General features: G+C 37.0%; 1 protein-coding gene across 1 annotated transcript in view; it reads left to right on the top strand.

Annotated features, from left to right (window-relative positions):
* LOC139117643 (mucin-like protein) overlaps window positions 1-24,900 on the top strand; it is a 54,761-nt gene extending 29,861 nt beyond the window's left edge. The window contains exons 8-32 of the mRNA XM_070680884.1: window positions 3,867-3,977; window positions 4,659-4,769; window positions 5,481-5,591; window positions 5,950-6,084; window positions 6,955-7,074; window positions 8,999-9,121; window positions 9,653-9,804; window positions 10,608-10,775; window positions 11,393-11,578; window positions 11,829-12,318; window positions 13,329-13,523; window positions 14,300-14,419; window positions 14,510-14,718; window positions 15,932-16,016; window positions 16,206-16,400; window positions 17,064-17,162; window positions 17,670-17,918; window positions 18,657-18,812; window positions 19,246-19,448; window positions 19,839-20,031; window positions 20,633-20,770; window positions 21,197-21,319; window positions 22,430-22,555; window positions 24,147-24,398; window positions 24,734-24,900. Of these exons, the coding sequence (XP_070536985.1) occupies window positions 3,867-3,977; window positions 4,659-4,769; window positions 5,481-5,591; window positions 5,950-6,084; window positions 6,955-7,074; window positions 8,999-9,121; window positions 9,653-9,804; window positions 10,608-10,775; window positions 11,393-11,578; window positions 11,829-12,318; window positions 13,329-13,523; window positions 14,300-14,419; window positions 14,510-14,718; window positions 15,932-16,016; window positions 16,206-16,400; window positions 17,064-17,162; window positions 17,670-17,918; window positions 18,657-18,812; window positions 19,246-19,448; window positions 19,839-20,031; window positions 20,633-20,770; window positions 21,197-21,319; window positions 22,430-22,555; window positions 24,147-24,398; window positions 24,734-24,900 (4,217 nt within the window). The remainder of the gene's footprint in view (window positions 1-3,866; window positions 3,978-4,658; window positions 4,770-5,480; window positions 5,592-5,949; window positions 6,085-6,954; window positions 7,075-8,998; window positions 9,122-9,652; window positions 9,805-10,607; window positions 10,776-11,392; window positions 11,579-11,828; window positions 12,319-13,328; window positions 13,524-14,299; window positions 14,420-14,509; window positions 14,719-15,931; window positions 16,017-16,205; window positions 16,401-17,063; window positions 17,163-17,669; window positions 17,919-18,656; window positions 18,813-19,245; window positions 19,449-19,838; window positions 20,032-20,632; window positions 20,771-21,196; window positions 21,320-22,429; window positions 22,556-24,146; window positions 24,399-24,733) is intronic.

Here is a 24,900-nt window from a genome sequence, read left to right as displayed (position 1 = left end):
TGGCCGTTTTATGTATAGTGTTGATTTGCCATGGCGAGACGCAACCCTAATCTACGTGTTCTGCCCTATGGGGTAGCATGACTAATGTGACACTGCGATATCCTTTGATGCTACCTTTCGAGAGTACTGAGTTGTCTTCATCAGTCCTTCATTTTCTTTTGGTGAAACATGTGCACTGATTGAATGATTGTAGGTGTTACCAATCGAGTTGTTCCACTGAAAGTTCAGTTTGTTCAAGTACGGAAGCTAGGATGTCTACTGTTTGTTCAGGCTGCATTTGTGTATGCTCATTTGAATCGGAGATCGGACTGTTGTAGGTTTTGTGAAGTTTGGCATCATCGTAACGCTTGTATTACCGTTTCTTATGTATGTGATTAGGCTACGCTCACAAATAACGGTGAGAGGCAGAGGAATTCGGGTTAGATTCGAAAATTTTGGGAGATTGTAGAGGGGTACTTGGAGATTTTGATCAGCATATAGGGGACCTGAAAATGTTTTGGTTCCCTTTTACTATTTACGATTCCAAGGAAATTTGAAATTAATTTAATGAAAATTTAATAACATTTAAATGTCATCCGATTGTCCAAAGTTAGTAATAATTTAACAAGATTTAGAATCGTTTGGTCGCATTTCATTACTTTTATCTCGAAAATATCTTGTATTCTCTATTGCCTTGTTGATGCATGATTGTTCTAATGTATCGTAATGTTTCGCGTTTAACAAGGCCCTTGAATGTTGCCGTTTGGTTTCGTGAACCGCACTGTATCAGTTGGTTTTGTGTGTGTTTTGCAGTCGAGAATGTCCTCTTTGTTCCACCGATGACCTTTATAGATAATGAGGTCTAACGATATGATTTCTTGAGAAGAGCTTTCGAAAATTTGAAAGTATGATGCATTTTTTCATGTTTGATATGAATTCATTAAGCTCGTGTTGAGTTCCAGTGAGAATCATACATCGTTTCTGAATCTCAGTCAGAGCGATATTTGTTCAGTGTGTTGCTGAATTATTCTCATTTTGTCTTGTGAATTGTAATGTCGGGAATTTCTGGTAAAACTGGAGATCTCGTACCGCACCCAAATACATGACGGTAAAATTCACTGTTGACTTGAAAGTGTGTTTTTCAAGATTATTTTCAGCATAGCTATCATGTATTTGTTGTTGGTTGTTTGATTATGCAATCATTTGATGATCTTTCCTGATTTAATGCTCTGTCGACTGATTCCATTGGTTCATTGTGCGTTGTATTAGTGTACATTGAAACAATTTCTAGTGTTACCAATGTCGCATTGGCCGGAACTTTTATTGTCTCAATTTTCCGTGTAAAATCAGTCGTATCTTTGATGTATGTTGTTTATTTCTTCACGATTTATTTGAGAAAATAGTCAATGAATTTTGATCTGTGAAAGGTTGGACTGCATCATCCACTTATAATTGGGCGGCCGACGAACTTTCCTCGTGGGCGTCATTTTGTTCACTTGTATTTTTAGCATAAGGTACCAACTTGTAAGTGGTGATAATGTTTTACTCTTAACTAGAATAATCGCCATGGCTAATTAACACTTTATATAAAACAGCCAAACATAATATACACTGACAATATACACAATATCTTACACAAAATGCAAACAACGAAGATATGAACGGTGTGTTGAGTTGCTTTTCCTTCATTATATGACAATAAATACGATAAATGAAATATGGTGCCTTCCGTCTACATATTCCACATAACTGAACTGAAAATACAGATGTAACACAGATGTAGTAACCAATGATGTCTCCATCAAACAAGATTGCTAGAGAAATTGAAACAAAAATGACATCAATAATACAAAAGGGTCATTCAACACACAGCTATTTATAACAAGATTGGAACTAATTTGGGATAATTGGATGATGAAGTAATGTCGCTTTAATTTGCAAATTTAAGCTCATCTGCTTTTCTTTTTACTTGTAATGTTTTTAAGAGTAACTTGTTATATTTCAACACTCAACTATAGAGCACAAAACACGCTTTAGAAAATTTGCAAAATATGAAGACCCAATTATCTCAAAATAGTTCCAATTGGTTTTATGTATTCTTGTTGTTCAGCTATATGGGAATTAGACAGGAAAATGTTCTAGTTTTCGTATCCTTAATAAACAAAAAATCAATTGCAAAACAAATTCAGATATTTATCCCCAAAACTTTAGCATTATTCGTTATTAGTACACAATATTTTGAATATTATAAACTAGTCAAAACGTTTACGATTTAATTGAAAATATTCAATAAGAATATTTTGAATACACGTTTGGAGTTCATGATTCTATTCTACATGCAAATACCTATCATTTGATATATCACTTGATAGTTGAAAAGTAAGTTTAGAGTACTTTACAATTGATTTTTGTAATTTTATATTGTATTCATGAAAATTAGGTACCCGTTTGCATTATGCAAATTAAATCATTACAGCCCTATTTGTCAGCTGCATATCGTCTTTTTTTCATGAGGCAAAGATAATAGGCTTTCAAATAACGTTTGATGTGGTTGTGTGATGCGGTTCTATGTGTTAACATTATTATAATATCGTTATTAAAAAGGGGAAAGTATATTGTTCTACATTAGTACGAAAATTTTTTAGTAAAATCATTTTAATATCTCTTTGGATATCCATTTTGTATTCTCCGTGCAAATACCTTTCATTTTATATATCACTCGATAGTTTAAAGTATGTTTATAGTAGTTAATAAATTTCTAATTTTATATTGCATTTATGCAAATAGGGTACCCATGTAAATTTACAAATTAAGGGCCACGTCCGTACCTGACAGCTCCACATTGTCAATTTTCTTGAAGAAGAGATAGTAAGCTTTTAAATAACGTATGATGATGCTGTAAGATTTGGCTTTTTGTATTAATTTTTTTTAAATATTGTTATTGAAAAGGGGAAAATATCTTTTCAATATAAATATGACAATATTTCAGTAAAATGAATTTAAATATATTTTTGGATGTCTTTTTAGTATTCTACATGCACATACCTTTCATTTGATATATCACTCGATAGTTTAAAAGTATTGTTCGAGTAGTGAATAATAAATATCTAATATTAATCGCATTTATGCAAATTGGGTACCCGTGGGTCTTATGCAAATTAGGGTTTACGGCCGTACTTGACAACTAAATGTTGTCTATTTTCTTCAAGTAGAGATAGTAAGCTTTCAAATGATGTATAATGTGGCTGTATGATGTGGCTGTATGTGTTCAAATTTTTAAGATATTGTTATTCAAAAGGGTTAAATATTTTTTTCAGTATGAATATGAAAATATTTCAGTAAAACCATTTTAAATATCTTTTTGGATATCAATTTTGTATTCTAGATGCAAATACCTTTCATTTGATATATCACTCAATAGTTTAAAAGTATGTTTTAGAGTAGTTAACAATGAATTTCCTAATTTTATATCACATTTATGCAAATCGGGTACCCATGTGAATTATGCAAATTAGGGGGTTATGGCCCTACTTGGCAGCTCCACATCGTCAATTTTCTTGAAGTAGAGATAATAAGCTTTCAAATGATGTATGATGTGGCCGTATGTAAGGTGGGTACATTAAGTGTGAAAAATGGGTGTGTCTGCCGCTCGCCCATATATGTTTATGTCCATTTCAATGGAACCTGTCGATCAACAGCGGCGGCTCCTGTATGCGTTACCGTAAATCTGTATTTTTGGAGGAATTCGGACCACTGTACACAAAATGAGGCACATGCGCAGAAGCGGGAGGACCGCATCATCAAACGCACGATTTGTATATATTAGTAAGAGAAACCTAATGCACATACGACGTCTTAATTTGTGTGCATATTTGTATTTACCACAGATATTGACGAATGTGAATCCAATCCGTGTGTAAACGGCACTTGTGAAGACAGAGTTAATGCTTACGAATGTATATGTGAGCCAGGATTCACTGGAGTGAACTGCGAAATAGGTAATTTTCATTGGCTCATTTGAAGACAATATTTACAAACCTCGGTAACAGCTAATATCATTTAATGAACACTGATATTTTTTTTCATATTGTTTCCATTTTGTACTACTTTGCGCGGTATATTTCACTTCCTGACAATTGAAATATCCACTTGAAATGTTTTTATATGACAGAAATTTTTGGGATAATTGGATGGTGAAGTAATGTCGATTTAATCTACAAATGTTTTTTATATTACACACTTGTTTTTATAAGTAATTTGCGATTTTGCAACATTCAGTTATATGGCACCTAACACTTTTGAGAAATTTGCAAAATATGAAAATCCAATAATCCCAAATTAGTTCCAATCGTGTTACTTGTCCATATCGCCGTTTGCAACCTCCATGGAAAGTGTACACGTGGCATCAATGGACCACAAATAATTCTAACTGGCATATCAGATGTTTGCGGTGAAATTATGAGTAGACTTGGAATTGTTTGCTATCAACCATTGATTATCAGCTTCTGTGGCCAAAAAAAATCAAATTTGACATGGCTTGCACGAATCCACGAATCGAGATGTGTCCCCTTATATGGTGTCACAGCGAAAGTAGGGATGCACTCTGTAATTATGAGGTTGTTTGAGATTCGAACGACTGAAGAATATGAAGTTATGTATGCTGTATCTCTATATTCTAGATATTGATGAGTGTGCATCAAACCCGTGTGTAAATGGTGACTGTGAAAACCTTATCGATGAATACATATGCGACTGTGATGCAGGATGGACAGGAACAAATTGTGATGACAGTAAGAAAACACTTTCTGATAAAAACGTATAATTACTCAATGATAAAAGTAGTTCTCAGGGCACAGTAAGTCAGGGGTATGCCCCTAGATTTGATTCTGGGATGTAAGTGATTTCTCTCTTTGCTATCGTTTTAGTAGGGTGAACGCGATGTAAGGGTAGTTACTAGTATATTCGAAATCGCGTTCCGGGTCTAATTAATCGCATTCAGCCCTACTGCGCAGACTCACCCCTGATTAGTTCGTTCTGAACTACTTGTAATATTTGCGCTCACGGAACTCAAATAGTATCATGCGTTTAATCTTTTCAACAAGATGGAGACGTATTATTTTTTATTTATCGACCCGAACTAAGTCTAATATGGCCCCTATTTTGAAACCTTTATCAAAACTCCTACTTCATAAACCCCTCAAAATGAAGACGATGAAAATTTTGTAATCACCGAGGGGACAATGCATTCATGGAAGATCAAGAGGACCATACTAGGATCACATTAGGATGGGTTATCTGAAAATAATGACCTCTATCTCCTCTCCACGTTGATGTTCTAAATTATGTTAAGTCTTATTAGGAATGCCAAAAAACCTATGTTAATAGTTGCAATTTTCGAGTAATTCGTAGATGAGAGTAATACTTTCTATCAACAGATGATCAAATGACAATCATCAGTACGAAGTAGCTCGGCTTTTTAAATCGATTTTCACTCTACCCAGATATTGACGAATGTGCCTCTAATCCGTGTTTGTATGGAACCTGTGTTGACGGCATTAACAGATATACGTGTGAATGTGAGGATGGCTGGACAGGGACGCACTGTGACGAAGGTAGGAGATACAGAGATGACCCTGATGACTCTTTAGAATGTCATTGTGGAGGTCAAGAGAGTAATGTAAAAATGGAGCATGCCCACCCTGACGTAATGTTTTGAATATAATCAATATTTACAGATATTTGATATTCAAAATGGCTGCAATCCCTGTGTTTACTCGGGGAGGGAGGATGAGATTCTCGAGTTTTAAAAACCAAGCCGCTGAAAACTTTATTTTAATACTGCATAATCTTCAAAATGAACCCCGACAAGTGGTAGGCCAAATGAATATTGTAAAAGTTTGAGTCTGAATATCTGCCCCGAGGCTTATTCTACGTTATATGAAGTACATATCTTTTTATTCTTGTGTACAGATATTGATGAATGTTTGGACTTCAATGTTTGCGATCACATTTGTTTGAATGTGAACCGGACTGTTAATCCAGACGGCTACATTTGCGAATGTCTCCAAGGATATGAACTGAACGATGACACCAACGTATGCGACGGTAAGCGATTTTACGATTACCGTGACTGCGTTTTGTCTTATCACATTGAGACAACACTTCTTACCATTTGAGCTGTCGAAAAGTCTCAAACGGTAAATTAAATGCCAAATGAATGTATCGCGTACTGGTTTGTTATCGTTCTTTGAAAACTTACATTCCAGATAAAAATATAAGTTCTATTATGTATGCGGTGTGATATTGGCTACAAAATGTTGATATCATTAACGTTCCTGAAACAACAAATCCATAAGAAAAGAGATTAGGTATCAATTAAAAGCTGTTTTGCAGATGAAATAACTGGATTAACGTTATGACACCAGTACCGCACATACCATTTCGTCCATAGGTGAGAATTTTAGGGACCAGGAAAAATAAAATAAAAACACATTTTGGGAAAACAAAGCCTCAATGATCAAGGTTATCGATGCAAGTGACAGCAATATTTCGCAACTGAGAACCCTACCATGTAAGAACAGAATACGAACGGAGGTTAGAAATTCTTATTGTGATAAAAACAAAGGTTTAGCCGGAAACACCTAATTATTAATAACCCTTACAACTTTGGCCAGAGATTCCTTGATCCAAGAGGCCTGACAGCTATCGTGTTTGTTTGTTTTGTTTGTTTGTTTTTCTTTTCTCAAGAAAAAAGAATCTATTTTTTTCAAGATACGATGCTGCAGTTTAGAATCAACATTTCATAGACCATTGGGTCCCCGACATTACAATATAATGCTACAACTCTATGTGCTTTTCGGACAAGTGGGCATTTTCAGGTTTGGTCAAATTTATCCAGTAGTCGAGATTTTCATTCATGTCAAGTTAGGATTGGTACAGCGAAAGAATGATGAAAATCTTTCTGTGTGTTTACAGATATTGACGAGTGTGACACAGGGACGGATGCCTGTGAACATAACTGCATCAACAACATTGGAAGCTACAGATGTTACTGCGATCGAGGATATGAGCTCGTGGACGACAAAACCTGCAACGGTAATGACATTCAATCTGTGACAAATATCGCCCCGAGTGTTTTCGAATTATGCTCTGACAAGTAAGGCAGTCATTTTAGCTGTGTAGTCGTGTAGGTGAACTATTTGGGAAATTTTGTATCTTAAAGGTGCAACACGTGACGACACATAATTGGTAACTGATATCTCATCGCTGTGACTTCGATTAGGAATTCATTAGTTTTCTTTCAAGAAGCAAATGTATCTTTCCTATTCTATCTTGTAGTATATTAAAATACAAACAGTTAGTCTAAACACCAAATACGATGTGTACAATATGAATTTGTTATTTGTCAACAAATGAATTTATTTATTTATTTATTTATTTATTCATTTATTTATTTATTTACTGGCTGGGAACAACGGGCTTTCGCCCAATTACAGTTCCAGCAAAAGAAAAAGAAACTAACAAAGAGCACAACAATGAAACAAAGACAGTAACAACACAGTTAAAAAAAACAATCATCGGTAAAAAATACAGATCTAAAAAGAGTCACCATTATTAAATAAAAATCTGCGAAATTGCCCATAGTTACAATTAAAAATATCAAAAGTCTCATTGTTTAAAATACTATTCAAATTTTTCATAGTTCTCTGTAAAAATGCTGAGGAATGAGCAATGACTCTTGATACATTAGGTTCAAAATGTTGTTTTGAGCGCAGAGTGCGAGAAGGCACATGCAGACAGATACGCTCTAGAATTTCGGAGCTGTTATAAAAAGAGAACATACATTTGTAAAAGAAGGTGGCATCCATAAAACTCCTACGGTCTTGTAGAGATGGGATTTTGAAGAAGGTACAGGGTTGGTTGTAGTAGCCAGATGAGTAGGTTATGCCAGTTTTATCAGTATTTGAGAAATTTACACTGAACTCTTTCGAGACGGTGAATGAGATACAGCTGCTTGAAAGCTTTTACAGTAAATGTATTAATGTGCGCAGAGTAGTTTAGATTTTGGGTGAGAAGAACACAAGGTTACTCTGCATAAATTGTCACCATTAATACTATAATCATACATAATGTGAGTTTTCTTGTTCGTAAAGGAAATAACCATACATTTTTTAAAATTCAGTTTTAGTTTCCATGTCGTGCACCATCTCTCAATTTGGTTAAGGTCTTGTTGGAGAGAACTGCAGTCCGAGTTGTTAGAAATTTGCCTATACAATTTTGAGTCGTCTGCATACAATGACATGAAACTTGAAACTGAAGAACTAATATCATTAACATAGAGAACAAATAGAAGCGGACCTAACTGAGACCCTTGAGGTACACCAGAAGTTACTTTACTCCATGAGGAGAAGTGCCCATTAAGTACCACACGCTGCACTCTATTACTAAGATATAAGTAGAACCAATTCAAAATGTTACTATGAATGCCAAAGTGGGAGAGTTTATGCAGTAAATTCTTATCTGGACTGAAAAAACAAATGCAGTGAACATCTCAAAATACACGGGCTATGATGACTAGTTGAACACCGGGCATTTTAAAGGTTTCGGGAGGTGAACAACAAACTAAGAGCAAAAACAGAGGAAATACATGACGAGTTGGACGTGTAATAAGGTAGAATGCGCCTCGAGGACATATACTCGGACTTAATTTTTCACCAGCTTATATTTGTGAAATCGAACCTGTATTTTTCACCCATAGAGTTAACACAGGGATATTTTCAATTGTCGGTAAATATTGGATAATTTGTTTCTCAAGCACCACATTTTTACGCTGCCCTGGTTTTAATTCTTGGTGTCGAAAGGGAAAGATTTAAAGGTTTTTCACGGACAGTTGGGCAGATATTTATCTTTCAATTCCGAGTACTACCTTGAAGTTGGAGTTCTCTTTCAAATTCTCCCTGACAAGTCAATGATCGCTCCGATCCTTTTCTGTACTCTTCTACCCATGTTTCATTTGCAGAAATCGACGAATGCAATGACGGCTCGCATCAATGCAGCGAATATGCAGATTGTAACAATGTTCCTGGGAGTTACGAATGCACTTGTCTTGATGGATATGAAGGCAATGGAGTCACATGTAAAGGTAAACACCCCTTGGAATAAAACAATCAAAGGTTACCTTATACCATTAATTTTAAGGAACAACATTGGTGCGAAAAGAACTTAGGGCATCAACATTTTACAATTACCAACACTTCATACGTAATGCTCCCAAAAATTTCAGTTTGCATGAAGGGAAGTCAGAATAGATACGTGTATGTTAGAATGAATGTCCTTCAAACATAGTCCATATTTTTGTATTTCGAAAATTTGGAAATTTTCCTCTTTTCTGCATACAAGTGATGGACAATAGTAGAAAGTGACCAAAAGTATGGACTGCGGCGACTTTTAAGTATCTAAAATAATATCAATAATAAGCTATTCACTGCTGTAGGAGGGACTTAAGCTGTTTTCTCTTTTTGTGTGGTGCTAGATAAGTGGGAGAAAGTACATCTATGGGCGTGCTAAAGCCATTTTATCGGTGTCCCTTCTTTAAATGTAAGTAATAGAATATTAACATCTGACTTTATGATCATCTGTTTTCTGATGCTCTTGCTGTCTTCTGCTCTTATAGAAATAATACTGTTTGCGTACGGTGATGAAAATGGAGATACAAGATTGAGGGAGACCCATGACTTCCGATTCGGATGGAATGATGTTATATCAACAACTCTACGTCCACCAGCTGGATTTCCATTCTGGGGAGAATTTTATTACAGCTTGTATGTAAGTATAGAGAGTTCCATTCCAGTAGTTCATTAATATATCTATCATAATTACAACATTGAGACAGTACGTGTCTTGAACCAGAAGCTTTTGCTCAAACGTTCATCGAGTAATAGTACATTATTCGCTTTCACAATTGAGAATGAAAATGGGATCGTTGTGCAACCTATTGAATCAGATAAACAAATTGCGTGAAATTTACCAATATTTGAAATTGAAATTCAAAATGGCAACTAAAACCTCTCTTAACTCTACAAAGGAAAAGTGGGATTTTAATTTTCATAAAAGAAGATGAAAATCGTCATTTACTGCTCATGTGCCAAAGCGAGTCCACAGAAGCAGCCGAAACAAAAATAAAAGAGATATTATGAAAATTTGAGTATCCTGAAAACGGAGATATCCTTTATCATCTTTCTTTCAAAATGTTGATTTACAGACGTATACCTTTCAGTGTAATAATTCTGGCCAGAATTTCAATTTGATCATTTATTTGATGGTTGAATTACTTTAATGTCATTACTCTTCTTCTTTTCAAGAGAAAATTTTGGGGTTTTTCTCCTTCTTCGATGATGCTTTTATGTTCAGGGTCTGATGGCCAAGCCAGTTACATTTACATATCACCTTGACCGACTTTTTCCAATACTTGAAAGACTCCATGAGTCAGAATAATTGCTTATGCGAGATATTCAAGCTTAAATAAGCCCTAATTTAGTATATCAGTTCTTGAGCCATGCCCTCTTGGTCTGGCCTGGATTTAATTTTGTAATGTTCTCATGGTAGTTCTACGTTTTATGTTCTAATAGTTCACAGACAATGGTTTGTTTGTTTTCAACTATGAAAATGACGACAAGTATGCATACCCTTACCCATATCCAGAAGGCTTCTCCACGAGCAGGGACGTTCCCATGGCAGCAATATTTTGGGATGATGTTGATCTGAACGAAGTAGACGCTGGAGAAGTCTACTATCAGGTCAGTTTATGAATCTTGTCTAATCTTTACCATGGTTCAATCCTCAATGTTCACATTCCGAAACCTGCACGAGTGCTTCACCAGGACTGTCTGAGTCCCGCTCTTCATGTGTATACCGACGTCCGAGATTTTAAACTGTTAGATTTGTTTTGTAGCAGCAATCGAACGGTGAGCTTATTTTCGAAAGAATCTTTCCAACAAAATCTGCTCAACAGACAACAAACTGCTCTTTGTTCCAGCATAGCTACTCTGGTTCGTTAGTGCCACATAAAGCAACAGTAGGTATAGAAACACTGCAATAATTAACACAAGAAGTTACAAATTAATTGTTCGACCACATCGCCTTTGATATTAATCTAGTCTCTCATAACATTATTTAGGAGTGGTTTTCATACAAAACAAACAAGGAAAGACTTTGCTGATTACTTTTACATTGCTTCACTTTACTGTGTGAAAAATCCTGTGCCAAGTTATCAAAGTCATGTCTTTTTTGTATTGTTCAGTGACGCGTGCCTGGGTTACAACATAGATATTGGCTAAACAATGCAGTAACGGAAATGAAAATGAATTTTGTATCCAATAAAGTAATTTCATAATGATTTATTTACATCTTTAAGGTGTACGATGGTGTGATGGGCACATTATCACCAGAAAAGCAAGCTATCGTGGATTCTGTCAACGAAAGAATTCGCACACAGTACGACGACCCTGAACAAGATTTCTCAGAATTCACAGCAAACTGGGTGGTAATAGTCACGTGGGAGAACGTGCCTTGCTTTACAGTTAAACACACCAAAAACACGGTAAATCTATTTTCACTAACCAAGTCAGAATTACTGGTTCAGTTTTTGTAGAATGTCCGTTTAAGACAACAAGAGAAGTCTTTGATATTGGGTATCAATGCACTAAGAGGAGGAAGTTTTGGGGAAGCATCCTTTAGTCAACGTGAATTAGTTATAATGTTGCACTATTATGTATATGGCCACTGAATCCTATCTTGGAAATTATTAATTAACCTGAAATAAATTGACCATAATTGTGTGACTATTTCAGCCAAACACTTTCCAAGGAGTCCTCGCAACAGATGGGAGGTATGGATTCGTTCTTGCTAATTTCAAGGAAGACGAAATGTTATGGCCTTACCAGACTCGCACCGATAATGCCATCATCGGTTACAATGGCGGCCGAGGCGTAGAAGAAGAACTTTACAATGTTCACGACGACTCCACCCCTCCAGAAGAACGCTACAGGCCGGATCAATACACGGGGAATACGAATCTCCAGGGAAGATGGATATTCCGCGTAGAAAATAACGACGAGACAACTTACAATGTCAAACAAGCATGTCTGAATTGGTACAACCAACAACCGAATCCTGACGACTGGAGTGATGGACTGGCATTGTGTCCCTGTGCCTTTAATCAAGGAAAGAGTGACAACTCATTCGGAAGAGCGAACGGTGCAAACAGTGATGTGTCTCCATTGATTCCCGATTACTGTAATATCAACAGCGAGTTAGCCGAACAGATCAATGGTCTCGAAGGTGGGTTAGAGTAGGCCTACATAATTATAATATCCCCACAATTGTGGCCTAATTAGCATATCGCTTTTCAATTTTAAACGCGCAGTGATGCAAAGTAGCAGTGCTTCAAAGAAGACGAAACTGCTAACCTATGTTTGCAGGAGATGCATCGACATAACAGATGCCCTGGCAAGACAGATGACCCGGTTGAATGGAAAGGTACCATCTTCTGCAGAATCAATGTCACTGCCGCAAACAAAACTTATCTCCAGTTATTTAAGTTTCATTGAAATGATAGCGTGGTTAAGCTAGTTCTTCTCGCCTCAAAAATGAAAGACGTAAACTTTCGCTTAAATTTTCATCAAGCAAACTTTCAACGATTCCTTTTCGAAATCAAGAATAAAAATTGGGCCTACCGTGCAAATATTGCTACTAGAGAAATAAATTACCCAACATTAATCGAATGGCCGCCATCCCTGTGTTAACTCCGTAGCAAAAATACAATGTCCTATTTCACAAAAGTATTAAAGCTGGTGAAACTTTATTTACATAAGTTTCAAAATGAGCACCCCACAAGTGGTTGACCAAAAGAACATTGTAAAAGTGTGAGAGTTCGAATATCTGTCCCCGAGGCGTAGTCTACTGTATATATAATAGTATGTATATATAATATATAAAGGAAGTACATGTATATATAAACGAATTTGATATTGCATCAGTTTTATAGATGAAATAAATCTCGCAGGGTTTTGCGTCGAACTATGCTGTTAAGCATGATGTTGGGTGACAATGTGAAAAATATTCATAAAAAATGTCGTAACGAGGATAGAATGTCTTTCAGTCTGATCAGAATACACCTACCCCAGCTCTTTAGAATTTCCCCGATTGCGACTTGGATAATCATGATCCCTGCCTGGTAAGCTGAAATCGTGTGCTTACCAACTTTACAAACTGTCGGACACCACGATATTAAGTTTACTGAATCACTTTGGTATGTATGTATTACTCTTGACTGCCGATGTGCCTTTCAGACACGGCTCTGTGCCTGCAGACAGCCTTTCCAAACCAACATGGAGCGGGACAGCGATGCTGCTACAGGTCAGACCACTCGTTGATCGAAGGATACGGCACAACGTGGGCCAGTAGTTTCATCGAACGGCATCAGTTTTTGACAACGTATGGAAGGTGGTCTCGATTTGACTGGGATGCCTACTGTGATTGGATAGGTAATAATCAAAGATGCAGAATAATATATTATGCAATATGCGCTCCAATCCCCTTCGCATATTTTATTGGCGTCTTGTCAGTGATAGTAATTTCGGCAGTATAAATAGATATTTATCTGCTTAAAATACCTGGCACCATTCTGTTATAAATAAGGACGGATGGCACATTATAAAACTATATGTAAATATCACACACGACGGTAGCAAATATATATATATATATATATATATATATATATATATTATATATATATATATAATATAATATATATATATATACATATACGTATGTATGTATGTATGTATCTATCTATCTATCTATCTATCTATGTATCTATGTCTGTCTGTCTGTCTGTCTGTCTGTCTGTCTGTCTGTCTGTCTGTATGCATGCATGCATGTATGTATGTATGTATGTATGTATGTATGTATGTATGTATGTATGTATGTATGTGTGTGTGTGTGTGTGTGTGTGTGTGTATGTATGTATGTATGTATGTATGTATGTATGTATGTATGTATGTATGTATGTATGTATGTATGTATGTATGTATGTATGCATGCATGCATGCATGCATGCATGCATGCATGCATGCATGTATGTATATATGTATGTATGTATGTATGTATGTATGTATGTATGTATGTATGTATGTATGTATGTATGTATGTAAGACAACGGTAGTGCATGCGGTAGTTAAGAGAATTTTTCATTTTAAGTCTACGTTCCTGAGAAGACGGTCAACTTAATTATAACTTGCAACTTGTACATCTACAGAGAATGACGTAACTCCGAGGTATTTATGTTGTGAGTTATCTGGAGACAGTTCTTTCTGCGAAAAATACGAAGAAAAAAGACCAGCTGGTAAATGTGCTGGCTACATACCACCTAAAACAGGTAATATTCATTCCTTTGTTTATCTTTGATTCCTCTGACATGCAGTGACGATGTTTGTAAGATGTCTGATGATTTCCCCAATTATGTTAGGTTGGACATACGGGGACCCTCACCTCGTGACGTTAGATGGCGCAAAGTACACTTTCAATGGCCATGGCGAATACACCCTAGTCAACGTGACAGAAGAATTCTTCCAGTTGCAAGGACGCACAGGAAGAGCACAAGTAAACGGCGGGGAAGAATTGGCGGACGCGACGATATTCACAGCATTTGCAGCTGAACAGAGGACCTCAACAACGGTAATCTTTTTTACTGTGCATAGCCTTGCTATATAACGTTATTTTATACTGTATAGCTATCCGAAAATAAAAATTGTGACCTTAACCTCCATTTTGCGTGTAATTTACCTGAAGTTATACACAAAAAATAATATATGTATGATCGTTTCTGTATTTCAATAAGTGAACGCCCTTTTCTCACGATATACATTTTTGTCATGGCTTAAAGTATTTCAATCATTTCGGACATTATCATACATTACAATACATTGACATTTTCCCCCGATGACAGATAATAAATTGTGGCATATCACCATACCTTATTGTAAAACCGATGTTCAAAATTACTTGGTCATGTCAATGTTCATATATTTTAAAGCTTCCAAAAAGTTAATGGTATACAGTCACCTGTAATCTAAATATGCCCATATATGGTCAAAGCTAAGCTATATGGTAACTTTGACGCTCAAATGCGTAAGCAGATTTATGGTTTGAGACAGCGACTTTTGAACAGTAGTAATACAATTGTACGTATATGTGACTTACTGTACTTTAAATCTGATATAGTTAAGGTTTGGAATAAGCTTCTTTTTGTTTGACTGATTGTCTTTCTTTTCAACCAATATGCAAGAGAACAATTAATTTTTCAAAGAGTCTGTAATAACCTTTCACAACATTTATATGGACATTTAAGTCCGAAATAAAGTTTATAATAATAAAAGGGGCGTTCCTTGGTATTCAAAATGCCCATGTGAGGGCGCTGTTTTTAAAAAGCGGTCATCCGCTTAAAATCTGTGATTGGTTAGATTTTCTCTTTCCATGGTAACTGTGGCAAAATTGGAACAGGTGACAGCATACCTTTAATTCGCATTGTAAAGTCATTGGAATTTTTTCAGAGCTCATCTGCGAAATGTTTTAGTTAAAACAGAGTTATGAAAATTTACATGACTAGGGTAAAAATAAATATGGGCGTTTCAGTAATATTGTATCTTGCCATTGTCTTCATCGAATCATGTTGTTGGTCCCGACTTTGCATTTCGCAGAAATGAAAACTTGAGTGTCATCTCCGAGGACAGAATTAAAATACATACTATTAGGATTTAGCTCACTTCGAACCAGAATCTAAAAGTGCCACGCGGCTATTGTCTCTTTTTGAATGATCATACTTTGGCCGGCAGAGGGACGTTCAAAGATCATGCAAACCCCCTTTAGTTTACTATTTATTTGATTTCAGATCCAAATGACATTAACCGAAGACAGATTAGACTATTATATACTTCTTGATGGTAGATATTTTGACAAGGATTTGCTTACCGAAGGTTTGTCTTTTCTACGTGTCTCCTTGATATACAACTGGTACAGTAAACACCAATCTGTTCATTGATAGTATCCGAACGATATGCTAAAGTTATATATAAATTAAAATTCTAATGGAATTTCCCTTTGATTCGTTCTTTGTTCGATCATTCATTACGATTGCTGATTTGTCTCTATATTCATGATGACAGATCCTATCGCCTACAATGCCACTGACCTCAAATTGTCATCAAAGCCTGAAGTGGTGAACGGTACGGTTGAACGTAATAGAACTGTAGCTGCGTTTTCGTCAGGGATATCTATCTCCGTTGGTGTTGTTGAACGAATGCTTGATGTCATATTCAGTGCAACGGATAGCTTCAAGGGAGAAACTGTGGGACTCTTTGGTAAGGTTTTTTCAGGTTACATACATACATACATACATACATACATACATACATACATACATACATACATACATACATACATACATACATACATACATACATACATACATACATACATACAGACAGACAGACAGACAGACAGACAGACAGACAGACAGACAGACAGACAGACAGACAGACAGACAGACAGACAGACAGACAGACAGACAGACAGACAGACAGGCAGGCAGACATTATTGTGATTCTCTGAAAACTGTATACACATATCGTATGTTACTTCACAGACCAGCACACCACAGCCCTTAACTGAAAAAATTATCAACCGATTCATGTTTTTTGCACATTAGGCTACTGACATCCACCAGGACAGAGAGATTGCTATGAAACAGCGCTACGTCATTATGAAATGCACGCCAATTATTCCGTTACTTGACGGTGGTTCAAGACAACCCTACAGATATATAAAAATTCACACAGCGCGTAACTACTTTGAATCAGATGAGAAATGTTCCTGGTTACTTGGCCGAAAAGCGCCCCAAACTGTAAAGTCATTCACAAAGCCAGAAGTCTTGTCTCTGCCTGGTATACCCTAGATAACGATGTAAAGAAAACATTTGAGTCGAAGGTCAATGTGAAAATGGATTTAACACTCCTTCATTCTAGGTGTGTGGGATGACGATCCTAGCAATGACTTCCTGCGTCGTGACGGAACCCTAGCTTACCCTGTCACAGAACGTGACTACTTCCAATTCGGTGAAACATGTAAGATAAATCTTGTCAGTGTTGTCTTATTGCATGGCTGAAAATTGCCACTGAGCTATCAAACTATTCCTCAACCATTTAAGAATGTGATATAGTATTTCCAATGTTATGTTGCCAAGCATGAAGACACATTAAACATGTTCGTTCACCAGATCAACGCTCATTTAAGAATTGAAATTGAATTCGTGCCCGACATAACTCACCATGATAGAAAGATTACCCGTGTCTTCGGAACCACAGTACCGCCATTCCTAAGATTTTAAGAGTTACTATATCAAAGATGACAATGATTGACAGCAAAAGTGTTGTATTTCACACAAAGATGAAGTTTTAAAAAAAAATGAAATTTTTGTTACTAATTAACACTTACTGGGTTAGAAAATATTGTATAATGTTCCTTCACTATTTCCCCCGTCCCCACGGTTATTTTGACCCCCTCCCCCATCCGACAAAAATACTTTTTATTAACTGAAACTTTAAAATGCAACAATTGCTCGAACATTTCAGGGCGCATTACTTCAGATGAATCGTTGTTCACATATGAAGATGGGGAATCTTGGGACGACTACAACGACTTAGAGTTTGTGCCGCTATTCATCGATGAAACTGAAAGCAACGAATACGAGGAGCTGGCCAGGGAGGTTTGTGGATCGCACCGGGACTGCATGTATGATGTCATTGCAACGGGTGACGCGGCTATCGGGGAGGCAACGCTTGCGACTTCAACAAACTTTCAAGAGGACGCTCATGATCTTGGTAAGGCAGCATTTACTGTATTTCATTATTGTATCAATTGCACCATGTATTTTGTTTTAAAGATCAGACAGAAGAAGTGGCAGGAAGCCACTCTTTTATTGTTTTACTCACAACGAATAGTACAATCACCAGACTTCGTGTCTTTTCGGATGTTTTCGGTATCATGCGATTGCACGGAAAGATGACCACAATTCGTTGCCTGTCCATGGGTTATGATGGTAATATTGATGATGTCCGAGCCGAAGGCGTGTATCTGGTATTGCAGTCATATGCAGACCGTCACCACCTCGAGCATATCTGTTTCCCGATCACCACACCTGAAATTGCTGGTTAATAATTTTTGCTCGCCTTGTGTACTTTACTGTCCCATTGTACAAGTATGTTGCCTAATTCAGCTTCAGTTATTAGTTAACGTGCACGTCAATTTATGCGCAAAATGATGCTCGCTGAACTCAAATGTATCCCGGCGGGCATCATCACTACATCCATTGGGCATCGGGCTACTCAAGTTTATAAAATCTCTTTTTTTGCCAAGTCTCAGCCATTCAGAACGATAGTGGAATAATACTGTAGGTGTGATAAACAGTTTATTGCACAGGTTGTGAATGCATTGGTATGGAGGCCACTCTCAGCTTTCGCTACTGTGACAGAGGGTAGCTGATTATTTTTTATCAAGGTGACCCTCACTTACGATTGTATATATCATCACCATAATTAATTGTTTGATACTTTCAACAGCCAACTTTCCACCGAATATAACCGCAAACTCGGTCATAAATGCTACCGTTGGTCAGCATGTCGTGGAGTGCGTTTATGCAACTGATCCCAATGACGACGAGGTCACATACAGTCTGCAGGAAGATGTACCCAATGGATCAATTCTCACGGCCGAAGGTTAGTATTGCATTCTCCGCCATCATTCATGTACATAGGTCTCTGCTATAATATACAGTGCAATTCATCAAGCAATTTCATGCAAAGTTAACTAGAAAAGAAAATGATTAAGACATTTCGTATGCCTGATGAGTTCCTTAATTTTACTCGTTGCCCTTGTTGGTGATTTCCCTCGGCCCAGCAGTCTGGTAATAAATGAAAGCTCCCTTATAACATATCATTGTCACTGTCGCTGCTGTCTGTTCTAAATTGCAACAGTAACTTCTCTTCAACGCAAATAAATTACATTTTTAAAGCAACTCGTTGGATTTTGAACACCACGTACCACCGAAATGCCCGTATATGTAAGCTAGTTTAGGGAGAACCAGGCAGTTACGTAGGCATATTGAATACCTAGTTGTTAATTCACATGCTGTGACGTTTTAAAATTCAGACGAGCCCTGTACAGGTTACGGACGCTTTGAATGGGAACCCAGAGACAAGGGCCAGGTTAGAGTGGCTTACGTTGCGTCAGACGACAAGGGAGCGTCGACCACTTTTGTTGTTGAAGTTCGCCTTTGTGAATGCATGAATGACGGCGAGTGTGACTTCATGGGAAGCACAAACGGTAGTGATGTGACGAACGACAATTTCAAAGTAAGTCGTCCTCTATAATTGTTTTGGTCATTGGCACATTCAGATAAAAAACAATAAGTTTGTACAGGACCGACCGGCCAACTAATTACTACTACAACTAATAACTGCAGCACCATTTTCCGGCGTAACTGCTGTCTTTTAAAGAGCTGTCAAGTTGAAGCACAAATAGGTTGTTTTCAATGAAATAACCGGATAGGCATATGTTCTGTATCTTACAGTGTTAACTTGCTATAGTAGTAGTACACACAGTATCTTTATTATTATTGAAGCAACGCTAATATGTTTCTTACGGTTGAAACTCGGGCTAAGTCCATCGATCCTACTTGAACATTCATAAATGTTATGAAGGTTCAGTAGTTGACATCAACTTTATTGATTTGCATAAAAAAGGTCGTGCCGTGCAAGTGTTTCAACGGCTGGACTGGGGATTTTTGCGAGGATGACTACGACGGTTGCCAAGATGACCCTTGCTATCCCAATGTCTTATGCTTTGATGAAGCAGCGGGTACTGGTTATACAGGGGAGGGCTTTACTTGCGGAGAGTGCCCAGAAGGCCTTGAAGGAGACGGAATAAAATGTGCAGGTATATGATGAAATTTATGATACTGGGGTTCAAGCCCTCTGTAATCTTGTCGCCATTCTCTAAAGCACGCACAGCAAGGTCGATGGGGACATATAGCACGAACAGCTATATGGATATATGAATGATATATGGCATATTGCAAGCTAAATGTTCTAATACGACTGTCAAAGTTCTAGGAACAATATTGGGAACGTTTACTTCGCTCTTACGAGTATCTCTAACCATGTATTAATCATTTAACTAGTTTTAATACCAATTTCCCCTGCTATATAAATTCCCTTTGTCTCAGCAATAAGCTTCTTTCCTAGTTCAGGGGCCCCCTCTAGCAGTGGTAAAACAGTTTTTACTACAGCCGGCGTAAGATCTGGTCCAATCAGAACGACGCACTAGCTTGGCTGACACGCTGATATATTATAATACCACTTCCATGTTCAAAGTAACACAACAATACTATAAAATACCTCATTGTTGATGAATGACTTCGAAGTCTTTATAATGTCTTTCATATTCACGATCATTATGTTCAAACATGCGAGGAAGATATCTTATTCGCGTCAGTTTTGCATGGAAATCTAATCGAAAGTCTATTATTTCCGTACAGACTTCGATGAATGTGCGGCCGGGCGAGATTTTTACAACATGACTTTTTGCAACCAGGAATGTGAAAATACAATCGGGAGTTACACCTGCAGCTGCTACAGTGGCTATAAGATGCAACCAGACGGTAAAACATGTGTTGGTGAGTGAATGCAACCCTCTTCGGTGGAACTGATTGTGTTGTCCCGTTTCACTCTCTGCGTTCCATGTACTCTCGCTAATGAAATGGTTAGCGTAATTATGTGAATATCCACGCATAAAATAAGATAATTGCCTTTTTGAACTATCCTCCACAATTTGTTTTTATCTTATTTAGAATTCGCCTCTCTCTCTCTCTCTCTCTCTCTCTCTCTCTCTCTCTCTCGCACACAAGTAGATTTCGACCCTCAAGCACGTTGTGTAAACAGAATGATAACTTTTTTACACTGGGAAAGAACATCTAGCTTGAAACATAATATTTTTTGAGATTGCGAGTGCAGTCCGTGAAACATGGTATCAACCGACAAAACCAAAATAAAGGTAGAGCTACGGACGACTTGTAATCTTTTTTGACTCCTCTATATTTCAGACATTGATGAATGTGACAGAGGTATTGACGAATGCCATGAACATGCAACGTGTACAAATACAGAGGGGAGTTACAATTGTTCCTGTAATGCTGGTTTCAGAGGAGACGGAATAGACTGCGAAAGTGAGTACATATCAAGCGTACACATGAGGAGAGACCTGGTCAAAACCTGGTACCCGACGCTTAAGTGGTTTCTAGCTATTATGCACTTTGGGCATATATTGGAAATCTTGCGTAAAACTTAACAGAATTTTTCTCTGACAGAGAGCTCGCCAACCAATCAGATTGCTATATTTTTGCCTTCAATGTACTTTTATATTATAATTGTAAATATCAGAGTTTAGTCTCAGGAAAATGGCCACATTACTCACTAGAAAATAAACAAACTCGACTATACTGTCAAAAGTTTTGTGTCGTGCAAGGATACAGTTATTTTTCAGCATTTTACATGTGTATCCTTGTAAAAAGGTGGAGTTTGCGTAATTGTAAACATCGTTAACAACATATTTCAAAGCTTTGCCAAATGTATTAAATACCACAGTACAGCTACTTGTTACAAACATTTGATTTCAAATTGATAATTTACAAATCAAAAATGTTTTACGAGATCGAGAAACTACCGAATATTCTCCTTGTTATCCACTGCACGTAAGTCGTACCGTATTAAAGCCCCGGTGCTGCTAACTTTTGATGATAATTTCACCATTTTTATTTGAATGTGAACCATAATTCCTAATTCTCCCCAAAGAATGTTGATATACACAGTATCAAGCTTGTCAACTCAGCCCCTATGGTTGTAATCTGCATTGTTATTGTTGAAAACTGACTTCAGGTCCGGACTAGAATTCAAATGTAAACAATATTCATGTATTTTACACATATAGACGCTAAGTTGACAAGCTAAATAGTTGATGTTTCAACATTCTTTGGGGAGTAGAATAAGAAGTTGCTATAGATTTATAAAATAAAAATGATGAAAAAACCATCGAAAGTTAGCAGCACTGGGGCTTTAAACAAACGGCTCTCTAGTTCATCACCAGTGCTGGGGCGCCCTCTCTTTCCCAGCAGACCTGGATCTTGAAGAAAAACTTTGTAAAATAGAAAGCTCTGACAAAATCAACATCGTCAAAATATGCACTTCAGCAAATGTATTGAGATAAAAATTTTAACTGCCTGAGCAAATGCGCCTCGTGCAACCTGTAAAGAGTTGATAACAATTGCTTCACTACACAGACATCGACGAGTGTGAGGTGGAGCAACCATGTGATTCCAACGCCATCTGTGAAGACACTATAGGGTCATTTACGTGTACTTGTAAAGAAGGATTTGAAGGCAATGGTCGTAGAGGGCAGTGTGCAGGTAAGATTATATCACCTGTAGTGGCGCCAGATACAAGATTTCCTTCCTGTGCTGTCGTTTTTCGCTCACGTGTTGACACACGTGAGCATATGTCGCAGCGATGTCTGTGTGTCAGTGTCTGTGTGTCTGTCCGTCTGTCTGTCCGTCTGTCTGTCTGTCTGTCTGTCTGTCTGTCTGTCTGTCTGTCTGTCTGTGTACTCAATATCTCAAAAACGGCTCATCAGATCAGAATCAAATCTGGTACATAGATTCAGTATGCAAATGGCAAGAACTGATTAGTTTTTGGTGGGTGTGGCTTGCTTACTTTTTGCTCATTTGCATAATTAATGATTTTAGAAAAAAACAGATATATATTTGATGAGAGTCGCTACAAATGATGATCACATCAAGATATATCAGCTATGAAAGGTATGAAGGGGTGACATAAAAGATAATGGATAATTTGCATATTTAATGAACTTTCCTCATTAGGGATATATATCTGATATAACTTGATCAAAATTGACAAAACTTGGTATGTGTATTGAAGATACTATGATTTAACATTATTGAAAGTCATTACGCATTTTTACTTCATCAAACTCTTAATTTGCATATTTAATGAACTTTTGAAATTAGGGATATTTATTTGAATTGACTTGACCAAAATTGATGAAACTTGCTATGTACATTATAACAGATACTATGATCATATATTTTTGAAAGTCATTAAGCATTTTTTTTCAGCCAAATACTTATTTGCATATTTGAAAAATTTTCCTAATTAGATATATTTATTTTAGCCAATCCCTTATTTGCAAATGTTATGAACTTTCCTAATTAAGGATATTTATCTGTCTTGACTAGACCAAAGTTGACGAATTGCTTTGTACATTAAAGATATTATGATACGAGATTATTGAAAGTCATTTAACATTTTTACTTCAGGCAATTCCTAATTTGCATATTTTAATGAACTTTCCTGATTGGGGATATACACTTGGATTTAGAATTAATCTGTGGTGAATATTATTCATTATGTTGATCATAACACTTTCAATGAAGTTGCAAACATGTGGCAAAGGTTCAAATTTATACATAACTCAATATATAATGAAACATGTGAGCATGTTCAGTTCATATCTGGTTTGGAGTTGCCATCCCAAAGAATCACAAAAACACCTAATGAATTAAAACATACATTTTGCTTCATTCTCTCTGTAAAGTTATACTTGAATATAACCATAAGATTCACATGGTTTAGAAGTCTTTTTTGCATTGAAATGCCTGTTGCATTAGAAACGTTACACATGTGCTCCTGTTTTTATGAAGCATAGCAATAAAATGCAAAGTGACCATTTGTTAGAGGCTAAGACCGTAAAAGGAAGCATTTGCTGTGTATAGCTATAAGAGGCAAGTACTCGGAATAAATTGATAATCCAGGAAAAATGAAAGTATATAAATCAGCAATCGCAGTACAGTGGCGTATGTATGTATGCTAGCATGCATTTCACGCCTGGTATCGTCTGGGAAAATATTAACTAATGTTAACGTTTAGTTAACCTTGTTTTTACATCCCTATAATAACTCCGATATTTTCCCTTTTATTTAGATATCGATGAATGCAGTCGGCGTCTTGACGACTGCCACGACACACTGGCTTGCTGTACCAATACTATCGGATCGTACAGGTGTACTTGTATCGATGGATACGACGGAGACGGAAGGACGTGTGAGGATGTGGACGAGTGCCAGGAAGATTATCCAAACGAGTGTCACAGAGACGCAATCTGTACCAACACTGTCGGAAGTTACACGTGTGTGTGTGAAGATGGCTACGTGGGAAATGGATACGATTGTGCAGGTCAGTAATGCATAAACACCATACATAGGTATACGTTATAAAGGATCTTTGATTGGTCCAAAGCACAATCATGAAGGATCTCTAGACATGGATGCTATACATAACGGCACACATGTGACTTTATGCGGTGAATTGAATGGCTATAAGATGCCGTCCAAAAATGTGTAGTGTCACAATTTTGATTGATTTCGTCGTCAATTATTGCCATTCGTATCATTACAGGCATTAAGAAATGTTCAAGTTTAAGGGTAAAAGTGCTAATCTTTGGAGTAATAACATGTACCTGAATAATGCCGTACGGGTCGATCAAAGTCTTTAATATTTTTTTCATTCAGATACTGATGAATGTGCAACTGGCGAACACAATTGCCATGAAGACGCAAACTGTATCAATCTACCAGGATCATACGGCTGTACTTGTAAAACTGGATTTACGGGTAGTGGCCGTCATTGTGAGGGTAAGTTGAATAACATGACACGAAGATTCCCAGTGACAAGTTGA

This window comes from Ptychodera flava, chromosome 18 (assembly GCF_041260155.1).
Source record: "Ptychodera flava strain L36383 chromosome 18, AS_Pfla_20210202, whole genome shotgun sequence".
Classification (NCBI taxonomy): domain Eukaryota; kingdom Metazoa; phylum Hemichordata; class Enteropneusta; family Ptychoderidae; genus Ptychodera; species Ptychodera flava.
The sequence above is the reverse complement of the archived record's forward strand: the minus strand, read 5'-3'. Positions and strand labels throughout refer to the sequence as shown.